At 35.6% G+C, this 19,109-nt stretch overlaps 1 protein-coding gene across 2 annotated transcripts in view; it reads left to right on the top strand.

Annotated features, from left to right (window-relative positions):
• Nucleotides 1-19,109, top strand: part of LOC311590021 (uncharacterized protein) — a 77,462-nt gene that overhangs the window by 36,068 nt on the left and 22,285 nt on the right. For both annotated transcript variants that reach the window (XM_084768798.1, XM_084768799.1), the window contains exons 8-10: nt 2,291-2,363; nt 6,241-6,328; nt 15,602-15,630. In XM_084768798.1, the coding sequence (XP_084624924.1) occupies nt 2,291-2,363; nt 6,241-6,328; nt 15,602-15,630 (190 nt within the window). The remainder of the gene's footprint in view (nt 1-2,290; nt 2,364-6,240; nt 6,329-15,601; nt 15,631-19,109) is intronic.

Genomic DNA, 19,109 nt, shown 5'->3' with positions numbered 1-19,109 from the left:
ACTGTGGAGTCGGTTGCCTTCTCTTTCCTCTATCCCTATTATTCTCAAGTTTCACCTTTTCATGTTGTCTTTTATTTCATGAATGCTCTGTGTCAGGAACTTTTCAGATTTAGCATTTTCCTGGATGGTTGTTTCCAGTTCTGCGATAGTATCTTCAAGTCCCGATATTCGTTCTTCCACTTCTTGCAATCTGTTAGAGAAGGCCACCTCTGAGATGCTTGCTTTCTTCTCTGATGCCTCTTGATCATGTTTTTCTTCTGTGTGTTCCTGTATCATAGCTTACATTTTTATCTTCATGTCTTGGACTGTTTTAATGGTTTCCTTCATCTGGTTATTTATATTTTTCTGAAATTCTTACAGTGCCTCTTTATATGACTCTTTTAACTCTTCAGCCCTCTTGTTTGCCTCCTCCTGCATTTATTTACAGATTTTATTTGTTTTTTCCATTATTATCTTCTTTACCTAGGACTTGAGGTCATTTTCTTGACTATGCATCGCTGTTAGGTTCCCCAGGTTGTTTTCATTGGGAATGCTGGGATCCGGAGATACCAAACTGTTTTGGTTTTTGTTAGCATTCTTTCGCTGTCCTCTTGTCATTTTGATGGCTCTGATGTTGGAAGATATTTTGTAGTTACCTTTGCTGGTTGAGAGTGGTTAATTGATGACTGATTATAGGTCAGGTGCTCTTGCCTGTGGGGATCAGGGAGTATTTCTGTAGAACAGGTAGGTGATCTGGTTTCCCTCCTGGTGATTTTCCTCTGCAGCGTGGGCTCCAGGCTGAGTCAGCCAAAGTAGATTTCTGTTTGGACTTTACTGCTATAATTTAGATCAGCAGTTTTGGGACCTAGACTAAGGTCTGCACACAAACGTTCTGGTTGTGTAGGTTGATCCCAGCTGCCTGTCCTTCCTGTGGCTTTATACTCAAGACCTCAGGTAAATCAGATCTTCTAGAGGTGTAGCTGTCTTTTAGGTCTGTCTCTATACCCTGTAGAGGTGTTCAACCTCTCCCAGAACTATATGCCTGGAGGGACCAAGGTCGCTCTTGGTCAGCAATTAGACACTGCAAGCAAGACCCACATTTTGTCTCCTGATAATGTGAGAGTGCCTGCCCTTCTTGGGCCAGGAGCCCCTGCTAGGCTCTCTTGTTCAGGGAGTGCAGAGCCAGTGCCTTGCAGCTTGGCTGGGTAGGAAAATAGGGTTGCAGAGCTCTGGGGGTCGCCCACGGAATTAGATCATCCCACTGGGCTATGAAGCTCCACTAACGCTCTAGGTCAGCAATTAGACACTGCAAACATGACCCACCCACGTCTCATCTCCCGATAATGTGAGAGTGCCTGCCTTTCTCAGACCAGGAGCCCCAGTAGGCTCTCTCATTCAGGAAGTGCAGGGCCAGTGCCTTGCTGCTCAGCTGGGTAGGCACAATAGGGTTGCAAAGCTCTGGGAGTCACCCCGTGGAACCAGATCTTCCCACAGGGCTCTGATGCTCAGCTATCACTCTAGGCACACATCTCAACCACAAGGACAGACATTGCCTCAGAGTAAAAGGTTGGGGGAAAATATTCCAAGCAAATGGTCACAAGAAACAAGCTGGGGTAGCCATTCTAATATCTAATAGATCTGTGGGCACAATCCAAGCTGATTTCTCACTGCCGCTGTTTGCAGGCTCAGTCCGCTATTATCAGTGTTAGGTTGGGCCCCGGATGCACTTTATACCCTTTGTAAAGAGCATTCCTAACTACAATGTACACAGTTATTTGTTAATTTACAAATTGTGTATTCAAGAATTTTAAAAGATATTTTGGTGACTTCCTAAGTTGTTTTTAGTTGAATGGATATGATGGTTTCATTTCAATGGTTGTTCCTGATGCTCAGGAATGAGTGCTGCCATTTGTAAATTATATAGTTTGGTGTTTTATGAATAGAGAGTAGAATGGGGACATTGTATTGTTTTGCTCTGTTCTAAAGCTATCATGTTTATTTAAGTTTATATTGAAAGTACAATAATTAATTGTAGTTTGAGTTCAATCATCATGACAGTCAATTTCAAAACAAATTATTTTCAGGTTCCACAATATATATTTACAAGCACAATTCGATGTGGAACCATGTATAAATCTTATAGATATGTACAAAGATTGGGAGAAGTGGTAGAAGAAAGTAGCACCTGAAAAAAATTGTAAAACAAATGTATAATAACAATATTACACAATTTGGTATCCAAAAATATAATATATCAGAATATTTTATTTACTACTACTCACTTATTTTGTTGTGTGTTTTTGCTTGAAAGCTATAACTTCAAATCTGAATCACTGATTTCTGTGTATTCAAAGATTGAGGATGAAGCTATTATTCAAATTCAGGTAATCAGAGCTTTTATAAATAAATTATTGGACTGAATTTATTCTTTGTGGTGTTTGAACTGTTAGCAGTTGTTGAGCTATCGTAATTTTAGATGGACAATTGGCAAAAACCTTTCTCATAAAATGATAATGTAGTGTTTACTTTGAAAAATACAAAGATATAGTAAGTATTTTAAGGTCATAAAAGGCAAAAGTGAGATGAGAAATACATAAGAACAGGAAAATTGTAGTTTTACCACAGTGAAGAATTTTGTGATTTGGTGTTATTTTGATAAATAAACACAATAGTTTTATGTTTTATTTGGAGTGGAAAGAATTCTTATAAATTCATGCTTCTCTAAATATAAAGAATAGCTTAATAATTATGTGAATCAAAATATATTCCCAGTAGATACCATTTTTAAACTATGTAGCATAGAATATGGAATTTATAATTAAGTTTAAAGTATTTTGAAAAAATCTTGCATTTGAGGCTAAGTTTTAAAAGTTTTCTATATTTTCATACTCTGTTTAGAAAAAGTATAATAAAAACACAAAAACTTAGAAATTCAAAACTTTCAAAATTACTATAAAAATAGATTTATATTACTTTGTTCTGATAATATGTTGGATCCAGGCATCATGGCAAAGTTTTTATCAGAAAACTTGGGGTACAAGGTAAAATAAAAACTCAAAATTCAAAATGGCTTTGATTTTCATGTCCCTGGTGACTAAGGATGTTGAAATTTCTTTTAAGTGTTATGTAGTCACTTTTGATCATTCTTTTGAAAAGTCTGCCTATTTCCACATTCTATTTTTGAAATGGGTTATTTGGTGTCCTGATATACATAGTTTTTAGCTTCTTGTATCACTTAGATGTCAATCCACCATCATATGTATAAGTTGTAACAATACTTTTCATTCTGTATAATGCAATTTTTCCTTAAATGATGTTGGTCTTTGCTATACAGAAGCTTTTCAGCTTCATATGAGGTCCCCTTTATTGATTGTTGGTTTTAAGGCCTATACTATTGGTATCCAGATCAGAAAGTCCTTCTCTATGAAAATGAGGTCAATCCTACTCCATACATTCTTGTCTATCAGAGTCAGGGCTTCTGGTCTTGTGTTGAAGACCTTGATCCATTTGAAGTTGAGGTATGTGCAGAGTGAATATATATATATAATTCTTTTACATGCAGCCATAGGGTTTGACCTGAAAAATTTGGTGAAGATGTTGTGATTTCACAGATTTCTAAAAACAGCAAACTCTGGGCAATGAAATAGGTTGCAAACCACAACCTAATTAGTTGGGCTTATGGCTGAAGACAACACTTATGTCATAAAACACAAAGAAGTCGGGTTCGTGCCCATGTACAAGCTTCACTCCTGCTGATAATACTCATGGTTCTGGATGACACATTTCATGCTACAAGAGGAGAAATGTAATCATCAATACCACCAGAGAAAAACCCTGTGATCTACAACAATGACCTCCCTTCAACATATAGTGGTCCAAAGCAGCACAAATATCATGGGAGTAACCAACTACTTTTTTATTGGATGCAAGCACTACATTAGACGGAAAACATACCTGACACATATAAAGAATTCAAGAACATGTGACTAGATAGGATATGGACTTATTGGCAAACTGAATACTACTATTATGATACAGGAATACAGCAAGAAAATTAGTCCTAAAGGTGTATTACTATATCCATAGATAAATGCTTTGCTCAGTCTGCATCAGAGAAGTTCCTGCTTGTAGTAGATGGGAATCAACCCAATAACCCACAACTGGACAATATACAGAGAGTGGGAGAGTTTGGAGCACCCGGTCATGAACTGGATGGCTGTCTTTATTAATCCTGCCCCCTTCAAGTTCAGGGTCTTTATAGAAGGGCAAGCAGAAAGAGCATAAGAGTCAGTGGTTATGAGTAAGTCCAGCAACACTTTCTTCTAGAAACAACAGGACCAAGACCAGTGCATATATGAACTCACAAATGTCTAAGCACACAGATGACCTGCACAAGTTTCAAATAGAGAGGGTCCAACCCTGAGAGGTAGAAGACATGGGCTCCTACCCTTAGGAGGAAGATATTTGTAGTTGATACCTTCAGGCAAAAGAAAAATAAGTTTTCTACCTGTAGTCTTACTGGGTATATCAACAACAGTCCAGGTCACACCCTTTTCCAGGAGTAGTCTGTAAACCTAAAAACAAACATTTTTAACATTTTGGCAGAGTGGGGATTATTTTGTGTTTTGTGGCATTTTTGTCTTATTGCTTGTAAGTTTGTACTTACAAGTTTTGGGAGGATGACTGAAAGAGAATGATTATAAAGATGTGTGAGTTTGGATTTGGGAAAGGTCTAGAGGACATTTGGATGAGAAAGCATGATTAAAAAAATATTTTTATGCAAGTTTTAAAAAGAAAAATGAATTTAAAAAACCTCCATAGGTAATTAAGGAGCAAGCACACGTTTTGTCCCCAATTGTACCCAGTTTTAGAATGAGGCCCTTGATAACCAATGGCAAAGGCAAATTTTTCATTGCATTTTATTTTTGCTCTCAAAATCTTAAAAAGTAACCTTAAATTCCTCATAGCATATTTGATATTTCAAGTTTTATTAAAGAGTGTCTACTTTCTGGTTTCTGTACTCATTTATATCTCCAACAGCACTCTGGTTTCCAAGAAGTTAAGCTTCCTCCTTCAGGGCGTCCTAGATCACTTGTCATTTTGGTTTTGTACTTTTAGTTGTTCTTCCTCCTTTTCTTTTTCTCCGTCCTTCTCCTCCTCCTCCTCCTCCTCCTCCTCCTCCTCTTCCAATTCTTCCTCCTCCTTCTGCATCTCTCTTCCTCTTCCTCTTTTCAAGTAGTAAGTCATCTGGAGTTAATGAGCAAGGCAGGTACCCTATAAATTCATCCGCTCATCCTTCCCTTCTAGTGTAGTGTTAAAATCTATACCTACATTCTTTAATCTTGGATTTCAAGATACAGTCAATTAGGCTCACTTCTTACACCTATATTTGTTTATTTTATGAAAATTTGGACCAGATTTTCATGTACTTTGCATAGTATTTGAAGACACAAATCTTCAACTGCCATAATGACAATGATGTTTCATCATGTCATGCTATTAGAGAACAGAATGGAATTCTAAGTGAAATATAAGTTGCCTTTTTCACCTCACACTGGTGCATTAAAAATGCTCAGTGTGTAATTACACGAAGGTATTTCTTTTCCTTTACTATTGCCAAATAAAAGTAAGTACCTGGATCACTCCAGACACCGAATGAGAGCTCTGATGCTTCCCTTCATATTGATTCTTACCAGGCACTAATAACATTCTCTTTTCCCTGTAGAAGACCTTAATATTTTATTGAATATTTTCATAATTTTGTAAATAAAACAGATTTGTTTATTATTTTTTAATTTCTAATCTATTTTTCTTATTTCTAAAATTTTCATAAAAGTATTTATACTTTTTAAATCGTTCTTTTTCCTAAATAAAACTGTTTCTGAAATATTTCATTTTTTCTCCACATAACATAGTAGGTACTCTCTTAGAAAGCAAAATGTCTTATTGTAATACTAAATTGATTTTTCTCAGGAGCATTGTTTTTAAACTGAATTTTTTGATGAGAATATAAGTTTATTATGATGAGCTTAGTTTCATATTTATTTCTGTGGATGAGCATTGTTCTGCTTCTGCTTCCAGATTTGGGTTTTAGCAAATGTGATGTGAATATATAAGGTGAACAGATGATCTCAAGAGCATGCCAAAGTTTTTCTATGAAAATATTTTTATTTTTAGTAATTTCTTACTCTTATATTTAATTGAATTCAAAATAGGAATTTTATGTGTTCTCATGTTGATGTCTATTGTTATCAATTTTAGCAAGGCATTCTTGAAAATATTGTGGGAAATGGTGTGGATGACTTACAAACCTCTTCTAAACACTATGAAAATCCAGAAGAAAAACAAGGTAATGAGCATTCTTATCTTCTAAGGGAAATTGAAAAATGTTTGCTTAATGATCACAGATACCCTCACCAAATAGAATTAGCTACTAAATTTACATTAATTAAAACAGAAGTAAAATATAAATAAGTTAGGCTAGAACAACCTTTATCCAAAAGCTGAAAAGATCATCAGTAAAAAAGTTGTCTTTTGTTTTAATGTGTATAGTTTCTGAGAATTTTACAACTGTTTATGGTATTTACATCACTTAAACCCTTCCCACTATTCCTCCACCTCTTCCTGTGTCCCTGAACCTCTCTCAAGTTTGTGACTTATTTGTCTTTACTATTGCTATAGACACACTTTGTGTTTCTGTGTGTTTGTGTATCTGCTTAGTGTTGCTTGTATGTCCATGAGTTCATGACTGACTACTAGAATTACATAACCTCTTATAGAGCTAATCTTGGGAAAAACAACTGATTTGTCTTCTTTTAACAGCCACTAATTGCCTTCAACTCTTTGTCTAGTGGTGTGCACTGTGAGATTTCCTTCATCCATATTAACATCTCAACTGGTGTTATTCTTATGCAGGTGTTCTTTGTGAAATCCCACTTCTCAATTTTCATTGTAGCAATGTCCAGATTATGTATAGAAGATGCTATGTAGCAGCAAAGTAGCTATCCTCTGATCTTATAATCTATCTGTTTTCACTTTTCTTATTTCCCTGTGCTTTATATTTGGGAATGTATAGGTGGGCACTGGGCACTTTGTAGCCACCTCCTGAATTTTGTCCATTCTAGATATCTGAAATATCTCTGTATGATGCATAAAGAAACTTCTTTGATGAGAAATAAGAGCTACAATTTTCTGTAGGCATAACGTTGGGTATAAGAATTGCATTTGGCCTGATAGGCTATGATCTAATAGTGGGAGCCAAGGTCCCCTTCTGTCACAGACCTAGGGGAGGGGAAAGGGATGAAAGAAGGAGGGAGGAGGAATGGGAAGATACAAGTGAGGGGATAACGTATGAGATGTAATCTTAATAAATTACTCAAATAAAATAATTTTAAAGTTTACTATAAAATACATCAGGTGTCTATATATTCATTGATTTCTAGTGGGTTACAACATTCTTCTGTAATAAAAATTAGCCTAATAATAAATATTTATTAGGCAATACTTCTACATTAGTCACAACATATATTCATCAACACTCCCAGGTCCCTTCATTTACTGTGAGATATTCTACATTAATATATGTCTTTCCTATGTTAATATCATGAATAAACTCACTTTCATAAAAGCCCACTCTTTTTGCCTGGTGGTGGTGGTGCACACCTTTAGCACCAGAATTCAGGAGGCACAGACAGGTGCAAAAAGAAAGAAGTGTATTTGGAACACAACAACTATAATGATATAAGAAAATAATAGTAGGAGATTTACCCCTAGAATCTATAATTTCTCAAGCCAAAGGTAGTTGACTTGGCTTATAGTACCAGACATGAATTGCTCATTGAGTGGGAATACAAATGAGATATCTGTTTTTTACTTTAGTATAGTTGTTGTGCTCCAAGTCAGTTCAAGCTCAGTTCCTCCAAATCCTGTGTCTGAAGTCTGTGGCATCTTCAGCAATAGGGTCTTATAACTACAACTATTTTGCTCATTTTAATCAAGAAAACCAATCATTTCCAAATATTTGCCTATTTTCCCTAATTTGTGTATGTATGTTTGTGTGCATTCACAGGATGGATTTGTATGACATCTTAAAATGTGGATTTTAGAAAATTTTGCCATTTAGGTGAGGTTTATTACTTACTTGATCAATTTGTCAAATGATTATATTTCACGGACCTGGCAACATTAGTATTTATACAAGCAATATGCTGTTATTTCTGTAGTTAGAAGATTTGTCTAAGGATGTAAGGATTATTCTATAGATTAATCTATAGATTATCTTAAATTGAAATACTTAATGAAAGTAATTTTAAATTCTAATTAAAACTATTTTAATCTATCATGATGGACCATTATTTAACAAACTGCTGTTAATATTTTAATATATTTTATTAATTTATTCATATTACATCTAAATTGTTATCCCATCCCTTATATCCTCCCATTCCTCCCTCCCTCCCATTTTCACCTAACTACCCTCCCCTATGACTGTGACTGAGGGGGATCTCCTCCTTCTGTATGTGCCCATAGGTATCAAGTCTCTTCTTGGTAGTCTGCTATCCTTCTTCTGAGTGCCACCAGGCCTCCCCATCCAGGGAACATGGTCAAATATGGGTCAGTAGAGTTCATGTGAAAGTCAGACCCCACTCTCCACTCAACTGTGAAGAACGTCCTGTCTATTGGTTATCTCTGGGTAGGTGCTCGAAGTTTACTGCATGCTTGGCTGTGAAAATACCTACACAATTTTTTTTTGTCTTTTGAGACAGGGTTTCTCTGTGTAGCCTTGGCTGTCCTGGACTCGCTCTGTAGACCAGGCTGGCCTCAAACTCACAGCGATCCGCCTGCTTCTGCCTCCCGAGTGCTGGGATTAAAGGCGTGTGCCACCATGCCCGGCTCTCCTACACAATTTTTAAAGATATTCAAAGTTCAATTCTCAACTTCATATGGAAAAAGAAAAAACCCAGAATAGCTAAAACAATTTTGTACAATAAAAGACTTCTGGAGGAATCTCCATACCTGATCTCAAACTGTACTATAAAGCAATAGTAATGAAAACAGAATGGTACTGGCACAGCAATAGGCTGGTTGATCAGTGGAATCAAATCAAAGACCCAGATATGAATCCACACCTATATGGTCACTTGATTTTTGACAAAGAAGCCAAATCTATTCAATGGAAAAAGGATAACATCTTCAACAAATGGTGCTGGTCTAACTAGTTTTCTACGTGTAAAAATAAATGCAATTGGACCCATATTTGTCACCATGCACAAAACTCAAGTCCAAGTGTATCAAGGACCTCAACATAAAATCAGAGACACTAAATCAGTTAGGAGAAAAAGTGAGGAAGAGCCTGGCACACATTGGCACAGGAGACAACTTCCTGAACAGAACTCCGACAGCCCAGGCCTTAATGTCAACAATTAATAAATGGGACCTCATGAGGCTGAGAAGCTTCTGTAAGACAGGAGACACTGTCAAAAGAACAAAGCGACAGCCTACAGACTGGGAAAAGATCTTCACCAACCCTACATCTGACAAAGGTCTAATATCCAAAATATATAAAGAACTCAAGAAATTAAACACCACCAAACCAAATAACCCAATTGAGAAATGGGGCTTGGGACTAAACAGAGAATTCTCAACAGAGGAATATCAAATGGCTGAGAAACACTTAAAGAAATGCTCAACCTCCCTAATCATCAGGGAAATGCAAATCAAAACAACTCTGAGATTCCATCTTACACCCATCAGAATGGCTAAGATCAAAAATTCAAGTGACACCACATGCTGGTGAGGATGTAGAGAGAGAGGAACACTCCTTCATTGCTGGTGGGAATGCAAACTAGTACAGCCACTTTGGAAATCTATCTGGCACTATCTCAGAAAACTGGGAATAAGGCTTCCTCAAGACCCAGCTATTCCACTCCTTGGAATATACCCAGAAGATGCTCCAGCACACAACAAGAACATTTGCTCAACCATGTTTATTGCAGCCGTATTCATAATATCCAAAACATGAAAACAGCCTAAATGTCCCTCAGTAGAAGATTGGATAAAGAAACTGTGGTACATTTACACTGTGGACTACTACTCAACTATTAAAAACAAGGAATTCTCAAAATTTGTGGACAAATGGATTGAGCTAGAAATGATCATAATTAGTTCACCAGAAGCAGAAAGAGTCAAGTGGTATATACTCATATCTGGACACTAGCCCAAGGAGCATGTTCATGAAAGTCTTCACTCACCAGGAAAGTGGGTCAGAGGGGAGGACATACTATTGGGATTTTGGGTGAGAGAAGTGTGGGAGAATGGGAAAACAGAAAGATCCAAAGGGTCCTAGAAACCTACAAGAAGAACATTATGACAGGCAGATCTGGGCCCAGGGTTCCTGTTGAAACTGTTAATATTTTTTAATAAAATGTGTCATTGTCAGAAAAACTAGAATTTGAAACAATACTGAATTTAAAACTGGAAATTGAAAATGTAATAAAAATCAAGGATATAAAAATTGGTATGTAACTCTTTAAATTTAAGTTTCTTATTTAATACTGCTTAGTTTAATGGTCTTATCATAGTCCAATGTACATTACCTTTCAGGCTACTCCATGCAGTCAATAGATAATAGTTGAATATTAAAATAAAAGACTTTTATCTATTATAGATCACACGTCTTAGAAACCAGTCACACTACTAATCATTATCTTTTATTGTTGAGTAAATAATTATGTGGTTATATCTGTGTTTTATGTTAAGTTCTTTGCATGGATAGAGTGCTTCATGCATCTCCATTAAAAATAGTGGTAAAAATTTAATGACTTCACAACTGAATTCATTTCAAAAAGGTGATTCTCTCTGAAGAAGCAAAATTTGTGATTTGATGATTACACTGAGTCACAGCAAGGAATATTTTTTCCTTATGGTTATTGAATAATTTCAAGATCCTTATTTGAGGAGACAATATGGTCATTTAGTCAACTAAGCTTCCTATTAATGAGTGTTTGCTTCTATAAAGGAAGTTTAGTTGTAAAGCAACAACTAAGACTATTTTGCTCATTTCAATGAAGAAAATCAAGTATTTTCCAATTTTTGTCCAATTTATGGATATGTACATTAGGATTAAGTTAATGTAGAGAATTAACATAGATGCAAGACACTATAGATTTCTTTTTTCACAATCTTCTCAGATACACAGCACACAGTAAGTAATGTACTCACTGCCGTATGAGGATATTCTGAAGTTTTAACTTTATGAATCTACATAAGACTTAATAGTGAATATCTCCTATATACTGAGAAACTAAGCACTGAATATTCCAGAAAGAAGCCTATGCTATAGTGATAAGATGAATAAGAAGTAATAGCTCTTCTAGTTTGGATAGATACACTTTGAAAAAAACATATAGTAGTAGGGGGATTATGGGAGATTGTAGATATTACACAGAGTAGGAAAGAGAATGTTATTTTGTCATCAGAGATCTAGGCATGAAGGTTGAGATGTCTTAGGAAATGACTATGTGACAATTCAGTGAAGGTCAAGTAAGATAGCATGACTAAACTTAAAGATTTGTCACGACATCTTCTCATAACTTGTAAAGTTCTTGAATATGAGAACGCAAGATGTGGTTATTCTTCTAAACATGTAAAGAAAGTATGGAAATAATGTGTTTAGGAAAGATTTCTATCTGTGGATAATCATTTGCATAGAACACCCACTTAGTATTCTAAAATAATAATATGGAAAAACACATGTCTTCTTTATCATTTTGTTCCACGTTTTCTATCTATAAGACATTAATGAAAATTGTCAGTTCTGTCAGCTCATTTTTGCTGAAATGAAACATTATTTTGCCTTTCTCTCTTCACACACAACATAATATATTATAAATACATAACTCATGATCCATATCTTCTGTTATGCTCAACCACAGAAATGTTGTCATTGTTACAATAGTTTATGCTTAATCTTGTAGAAAAATGGCCCTACAAAGAATGTTAATATTTATTTCATAAACCACCTCCAACTTTTTGAAGAAACACAAATTAGTTTTAGGTATTATAATATGAAATCACTTACTGTTATTGATATATGCATCTGGGGAAATACTTTCTTTTGTATTGCTTGTTCATAATGCTGTGGCACGAGAAATGAAATATAAACTTGAACTTGAGTGTATTTGTAAGATTCTCCATGAAAATCCTTTTCAAAATGTACTGCATATGTTCTCAAGTACAGTTCTCATAAAATCAGAAATCAAAGTATATTCATAAAAAGAAAATAAGACATTTCAATATACATTACTAATATTTGACCCTAATCCACTTCAGGAAACTTCCAGAAATGCTGCGAATTTATCCAACATAGGAAATTATACAGACAAAAATGAAGTAAATCAAGATAAGTGTCATCATGAAGAGATTATTTTGTAACACAAAATAGCTTTTACCATCCAAAGAAATCACTGAAAAAATTTATATAAAGGCAAAATACAACTAAATGGTAATATGACTCATGTTACTAAATTTGAGCAATTTGTAAAATTGACAGAATCACAGGAATGTCTATGAACTCTCATATACCTGAGATATTTGGAGTTCCTGTTGCGCCCTTTTGGCCATTGACTCAATTAGACATAAACAAAAGTTTCACATGATTTCCAAAGATATCTAGTTTGGGCATTGTCTCCTGTTATTTGGAGACTCCATTTGGATTTATTTCATATGCATATATATTTTAGGGTGATTCTACAGTAGCAGATTTCCATGTGGTTTTTCAAATGGCGTGATCCTCCCCCATATTCCTACCTTAACACTTTGTGTCCATTGCCCTTCCCATTTAATCCTCCCACTCTCTCTATAACTATATATTTTATTTCCGTTTACTTGAGTGATTCCTTGCAGTGCCTTAGTTGATATAGAATCTCTGTTGTTATGTGGATTTTATGAAACATAGGGGGAAACATACAATATTTGTATTTTGAATCTAGGATACCCCAGTCAAGATGATTATTTTTCCAGTTCCATTCATTTACCTGTAAGTTTCATAATTTCCTGTTCAGTCAAAGCAAAATACTCCACTGGCAAATTTAGTACATTTTCACTATCTATTAGTGAGTTGACAGACATCTTAGCTGTTTTCAAATTCACTTTGTGTTTAATCTTTTGAAGCTTTCCTCTTTATTTCTTTCTGAATACATTTCATTTTAGGAGGTTGTTTTCTGGAAGTTCAGTTTTATTTATTTATTTTTACATATTTTAGATATTAACTGTATATCAGATGTGGAAATGATAAAGTTCTTTTCGTATTATGTAGTCTGATGCATTCATTACTCAACTGATGGTGTCTTTTGTCACACAGAAGCTTTTCAGGTACATGAGGTCCTCTCTCTCTCTCTCTCTCTCTCTCTCTGTTCTGCCTTTCATCTGTCTGTCTTCATTAATTTTTAACATTTTATTGATTTTTTGTGAGTTTCACCTCATGTACCCCAGTCCCACTTACATTCCTGTCCTGTCATATCTGTCCTCTGCCCTTGCAACCTCTCCCCAAAAAGAAAATAAAAACACAGAAACAAAAAATAAATAAATAATACAAAACATTAAAAAAAAACTCATCACAGAAGCTGTAGTGTATCACAGTGTATCCAACAATATAGCTCTGTTTTGGCATATCTTCATTTGCAAATATTTATTGCAATGAGTCAGTGGTCTGGTTCAAGGGTCCTGGCTTCTGTTATACTCCAACAATATTGGACCCTTACAAGGAATTCTCTGGTTAAACTGTTGTTGCCCTATGTCATGGAGATCCTGCAGCTTTGGATCAGCAGGATTTTCATGTGCCCCAATTGTTCACAAATGATATAAATTTTGAGGGTAGGCTAAGTATGAGCCCTAGATCTTAGCCTAGGTGATAGCTGAGATGTTCAGCCTGCTAGATCTCCTGTATCCTGTTCTCCAGCACTGCTCAAGCTAGGCCACGCAATGCTGCCATTAACAGGAGGCTGGTCCAGATATCCTGCTCTCACAACCTTGGAACTTGCTTACCTGTACTGTAGCCATCAGGGACAGCTCCACTTTGTTGCCCCTGCCAGATAGAGAGCACACTCTTCTGTGAGCTATAACAAGTGAGGGATGGTGCCACCTCTCCCACTCTAATGACCTGTTGACTATCTCTCCAACGACTGCAGGTCAGGAGTGAGAGGGGAAGTGGTCATCACCTCTGTGTCCATTACAGCAGAAGAGTGGTGAAGGAAGCTCTCTTCCTCAATCTCACCCTCAGGGCCAGCTTACCCTTGCCCTGCCATCACAGCCAGCTCTACTGTGCTGCCCAGGATAGTTGCAGGGGAGGGACAGCCCTCCCAACTCTCTCAGGTGGTGCAAAGCTAGGGGCAGAGAGCATCATCTCATGAACAAGCCACCTCACACCCAAAAATGAGTGGTGGGGCAACTCTCCTGTGTTCTCCACTCAGGATCAGTTTACCCATCCCTCCTGTCACTATGGCCAGTCTACTTTGCTGCCCAGGAAAGGTAGAAGGTCCTCTCTTACCAAGTGCATCACTCAGGATAACTGGCCCTGCACCTCTCCTGGACATCACAGAGAAGCTGGACTTGGTAGCAGGGGCACATATGAGCCAACACCAGGGGCATGAGCAAAGAAGTTCTGTCCCTGCCACTCCTTTGAAGTGAAGCAGTAAGGGCGTAGTGGCAATGCCATACCCCACCAAGCCCCTTGTCACCTGAAGCAGCCAGGAGAGGTGGCTCCAACCTCATGTGGTCTCGTGTATTAAATGTTGGTCTTAGTGCCTGTGGTATAGCTTTCCTATGCTACAGCCTTTTTTTTTTTCAGAGAATCTTTTCTTATACCAGTGAGTTCAAGATTATTCTCCACGTTCCCTTCTGTCATAATTAGGGTACCTGCTCTTATGTTGAGGTCCTTGATCCATTTTGAATTGAGTTTTGTTCAGGGTAAAAATACAGTTCTGTATGCAATCTTCACGCAGCTATCAGGTTTGGTCAGCATGATTTCTAGACCATGTTGTCTTTTATCCACTGTGTGTTTCTGGATTCTTTATCAAAAATCAACTGTCAGTAGGTGTGTAGACTTATGTGTGAGTCTTCAATTTGATTTCATTCATCAACATGTCTATGTTTATGCTAATACCATGCTGGTTTTATTACTACAGCTCTTGAATAAAACAAAATCTGGGATGGTGAGGTCTAAAGCTTCTTTTACTCTTTGGGATTTTCTGGGTTATTTTAGCTATCCTGTGTTGGGTGTGTGTGTGTTTGTGTGTGTGTGTGTGTGTGTGTGTGTGTGTGTGTGTGTGTGTGTGTGTGTGTGTGTTTATACAAAGCTGAAAGGTTTTGGTTTTTTTTGTTTGTTTATTTATTATTTTATCTGACAAGTTATGTTAGAATTTTGATGTGCATTACATTGAGGATATAAATTGTTGTTGGTATATTTTTCTATATTTCTGTCAGCTTCTCTCATAACTAGTAAAATAGTCAGATTTTTTTCCCTTGAAAGAAGAGAGCAAGAGCTCATTGCCATTCAACTCCTACACAGGGATAGATTTGTAGTTGTCATTGTATATGAGATTGACTATGTACCCTTCTCTTTTAGTGTGGGCTGACAAATGCCTGGACCCAGAGGTAATTCCCTTTTAATATTTATGTAGAATAATTACATATTGGTTGAAGTCCTAAACATTGATTAAACGTCTCATTTCAAAACCTATTCAGATTATGAATCATTCTCATGCAACCTCCAAATCAAAGCCTTAACCACAGCAATCTCAACCAGGTAAATACGGAGTTTAATTCGTTTTTAATTTATTATGTTTCCTTTTTAAACACATACATATATATTATTACTCATGGATAAAATAAACTACATACAGCAGGAAGAACCATGAGACAATCAGGAATTATATAAATGTGACATTCATAGTGATTTGGCTATTTGTATTTGGCAAACTTGAAGTAAACATCTTTCCTATCTTGGGTCTAAATTTCTGAATGAAGATTGTTATCATATCTCATCTTTATATACTTAAAACATCTATCTTGATCTTAAAACATCTTAACTCCTAACCTACTAAGCTTAATTGAAAGACTAAACTATCTGGTCTTCAACCCCATCAGAAATTTGAGAAGGAATAAAACTTAAATACCTAAGTGAACCAGACATTCAGGTTAGCAGCTTCCAAATGGAAAAATGACTGAGACAGTTCAACGCTGAAGGTTAATTCTTATAACAAATGCACATTTAATACATTTCAAGTGCTCAAAGGCTTCTATATGCCAATTGTTTTGATGATAATAATGGTAGTACTTGATATAAGCAATGACATCTCACTAATGGCATATATCCTTCAAATTATTCACAAAATGCAAGATAAAGTATTTGCAAATATAAGCTCAACATACATGTTTATTACTTAGTTACCATTGCCTTAACACTTCCAGTGCCCAATCCCTGTTTGTTATAGATGTATTGATAGACTAATGAGATACTACCAAAGGCCAAGGAAGAGGCATATTTGAGCCTACAGATTCTATTCTGGACTTCAGAAACTGCAATATATCACATCTTCAAACAAAAAAATCAAGTGTTGCATTGTTCTAGAAACTCTAGTCAACTGATTAACTTCATGTGTAGTAAGTTATAATTTATTTACAAGAAAAAATGAACAGCATTTATAAACATGTCTATAATCTGTTTCAATCAAACATGACACAGTATTATATGGTGGAGCAATCAATGAAAATCCAGTTACTTCCTTATACACCTTCTTTTGTCTGTTTTAACACCTATTTATTTCTCTGCACTTATTGTCTGAAACTCAACCTATTTGTGTCAAAACAGGCATTTTAGTAGAAAAGTTATGTCTGGAATGTCTTATTTACTTTCAAAACCCAGTGTCAGGATCTATTAGGAATATACAAAGTAATTTAAGAAAAAATGAGAACTCCTTACATAATATTCAAAATATAGTTTCTGCCTGTCAAGGAGAAAAATGGATACATCTGTAATAAAATTGGTTTTAGCTGAAGGAGCAAAGAAGAGTTTAAACATTAATAAAGAACTCAGGTACCCCCAGTGAAATTAACAGATAAATTTGTGGCAAAGTAAGGATAATTTTTATGAATTAGTCATTGAGATATTTAATTGATATTTTTACAAGTCAGAGAATAGTTCATAGGATGAATGTGTTCCTTTTCTATAGTATACCTTCAAATACGGATACTACAAGAATATGTCATTTATGGACTTCCAGACAAAGCATGTAAAGGCAGACATGATCTGAAACTATCTAATATATAATATCTATACAAATAGAGGGTTGTATCTACACAAATAAAGAAAGTTCCAAGGACCAGCAGCCTGCATGGCAGGGCATTTAGTAGCATCTGAGCTCGGTGTCTCCAATGGAATGGTGGGCTACAATGACATTTTTTTAGTGATTAAATATATGGCTATACAACATGCTTAATTTCAATAATATTTAAAATATGTAACTTTAAATTATTTCTTTTTATAACATATTATTTTGCATAATTTTTGTTCATATATTTTATATAAAAGATACAAATTTGTCAGAAGAACCAAAAGAAATATGAGAATCTAAACTGAAAAATGAGAGAAGTTTTGATAAGGGTGCAGAAAATCAAGCATTTGTATGTAAAAATTGAAATTTAAATCTCCCAGTTAATATTGTTTGCTTCAATGATCTTGCCATAGGCCAACATCCTACATCATAAACTATCTTAAACAGTAAACAGATTAATACTTCAATATTAAAATGAGAGCATTGAACCTATCAGTAATGACAGAATATTCTCAGAATCATATAACATAGATAAATATTTCCTTTTATGTGTAGTATGTAAATATGTGATTAATATAATTGCTTCATTTGGAATAAAGTTACACACGTGGACAAAGATAAGGTCAAATGTGAATATAATGATTTATCATTTGAAGTAATGCATGGGTTCCTTATATTTTGTTGATATCCTCTCTCACTATACAACTGGTAAATAATTTTTACCATTGTGTGAAATTGACTTTCCAATTAAATGATAAGTGCCCTTTGCTGCAGAGATTTTTTAGTTTCACGGAATTCCATTTATTATTTGTTGATCTTACTGATTGTGTTACCAGTATCCTGCTTATAAAATCTGTGGCTGTGCCAATGAGTTAATGATTATTTTGTACTTTCCCCTCTATCAGATTCAAGATATTGGTCCTTAAGTTCATAAAACTGCTTCACTTGAAGATGAGTTTTGTCCAGGGCTAGAGATAAGGAACTAGTTTAGACACACACACACACACACACACACACACACACACACACACACACACATCCAGTTCCACCAGCACCGTTTGTTTCTACAGTGTACATTGTTTTCCTCATTTACAAAACCAAGTATCTTTAGGCCTATGGGCTTATATGTGAGTCCGAAATTATTTTCTAGTGACCAAGATGTTTGTTTGAGAGCCACTGCCATGCCGTTTTATTTACTATAACTATGTCATATAACTTAAAAACTGTAATGATGCTTCTAGCACTTTTGACTTTGTTCATTTTGTTTTGTCTTTCTTTTATGGTTCAGGGTTGTTTCAGTTGTACTTGTTCTTTTGTGCTGCCATATGAAATTTAAATTTTCCTTTTCATGTTCTATGAACATTTCATAGGAATTAAATGAGGATTGTGTTGCATATACAGATTGTTTTTATTAGTATGTCCATTTTCACAATATTAACCCTATCAGTCCTTGATCATAGGAGGTTTTTCCATATTCTGGTAACTCAATTAATTTCATATTTTTACTCTATTACAATTTTCTTTTTTATGTTTGTTTATTTATTATTTATTTATTTATATTCACATGAAATCAGAGCTGCATTTCAGTCAGCTACATCATTGCAGGGGGCCTAGGTCCAGTCCATGCATGGCCACTGCTTGGTGCTTCATTCTCCTCATGCTCCTCTGGACCCTGGTTTATTGGCTCTGTTCATCTTCTTGTGCAGCTCCTGTCAACTTCAGGTCCTTGCATCCTTTCCCCATTTTTACACAATACTTGCTCCACTTCACCCAATGTTTGGCTGTGTGTCTCAGCATCTG

This window comes from Acomys minous (assembly GCF_964271855.1).
Source record: "Acomys minous genome assembly, chromosome: 2".
In the NCBI taxonomy this organism is placed as follows: Eukaryota; Metazoa; Chordata; class Mammalia; order Rodentia; family Muridae; genus Acomys; species Acomys minous.
This window is presented reverse-complemented; position numbering and strand designations above follow the sequence as displayed.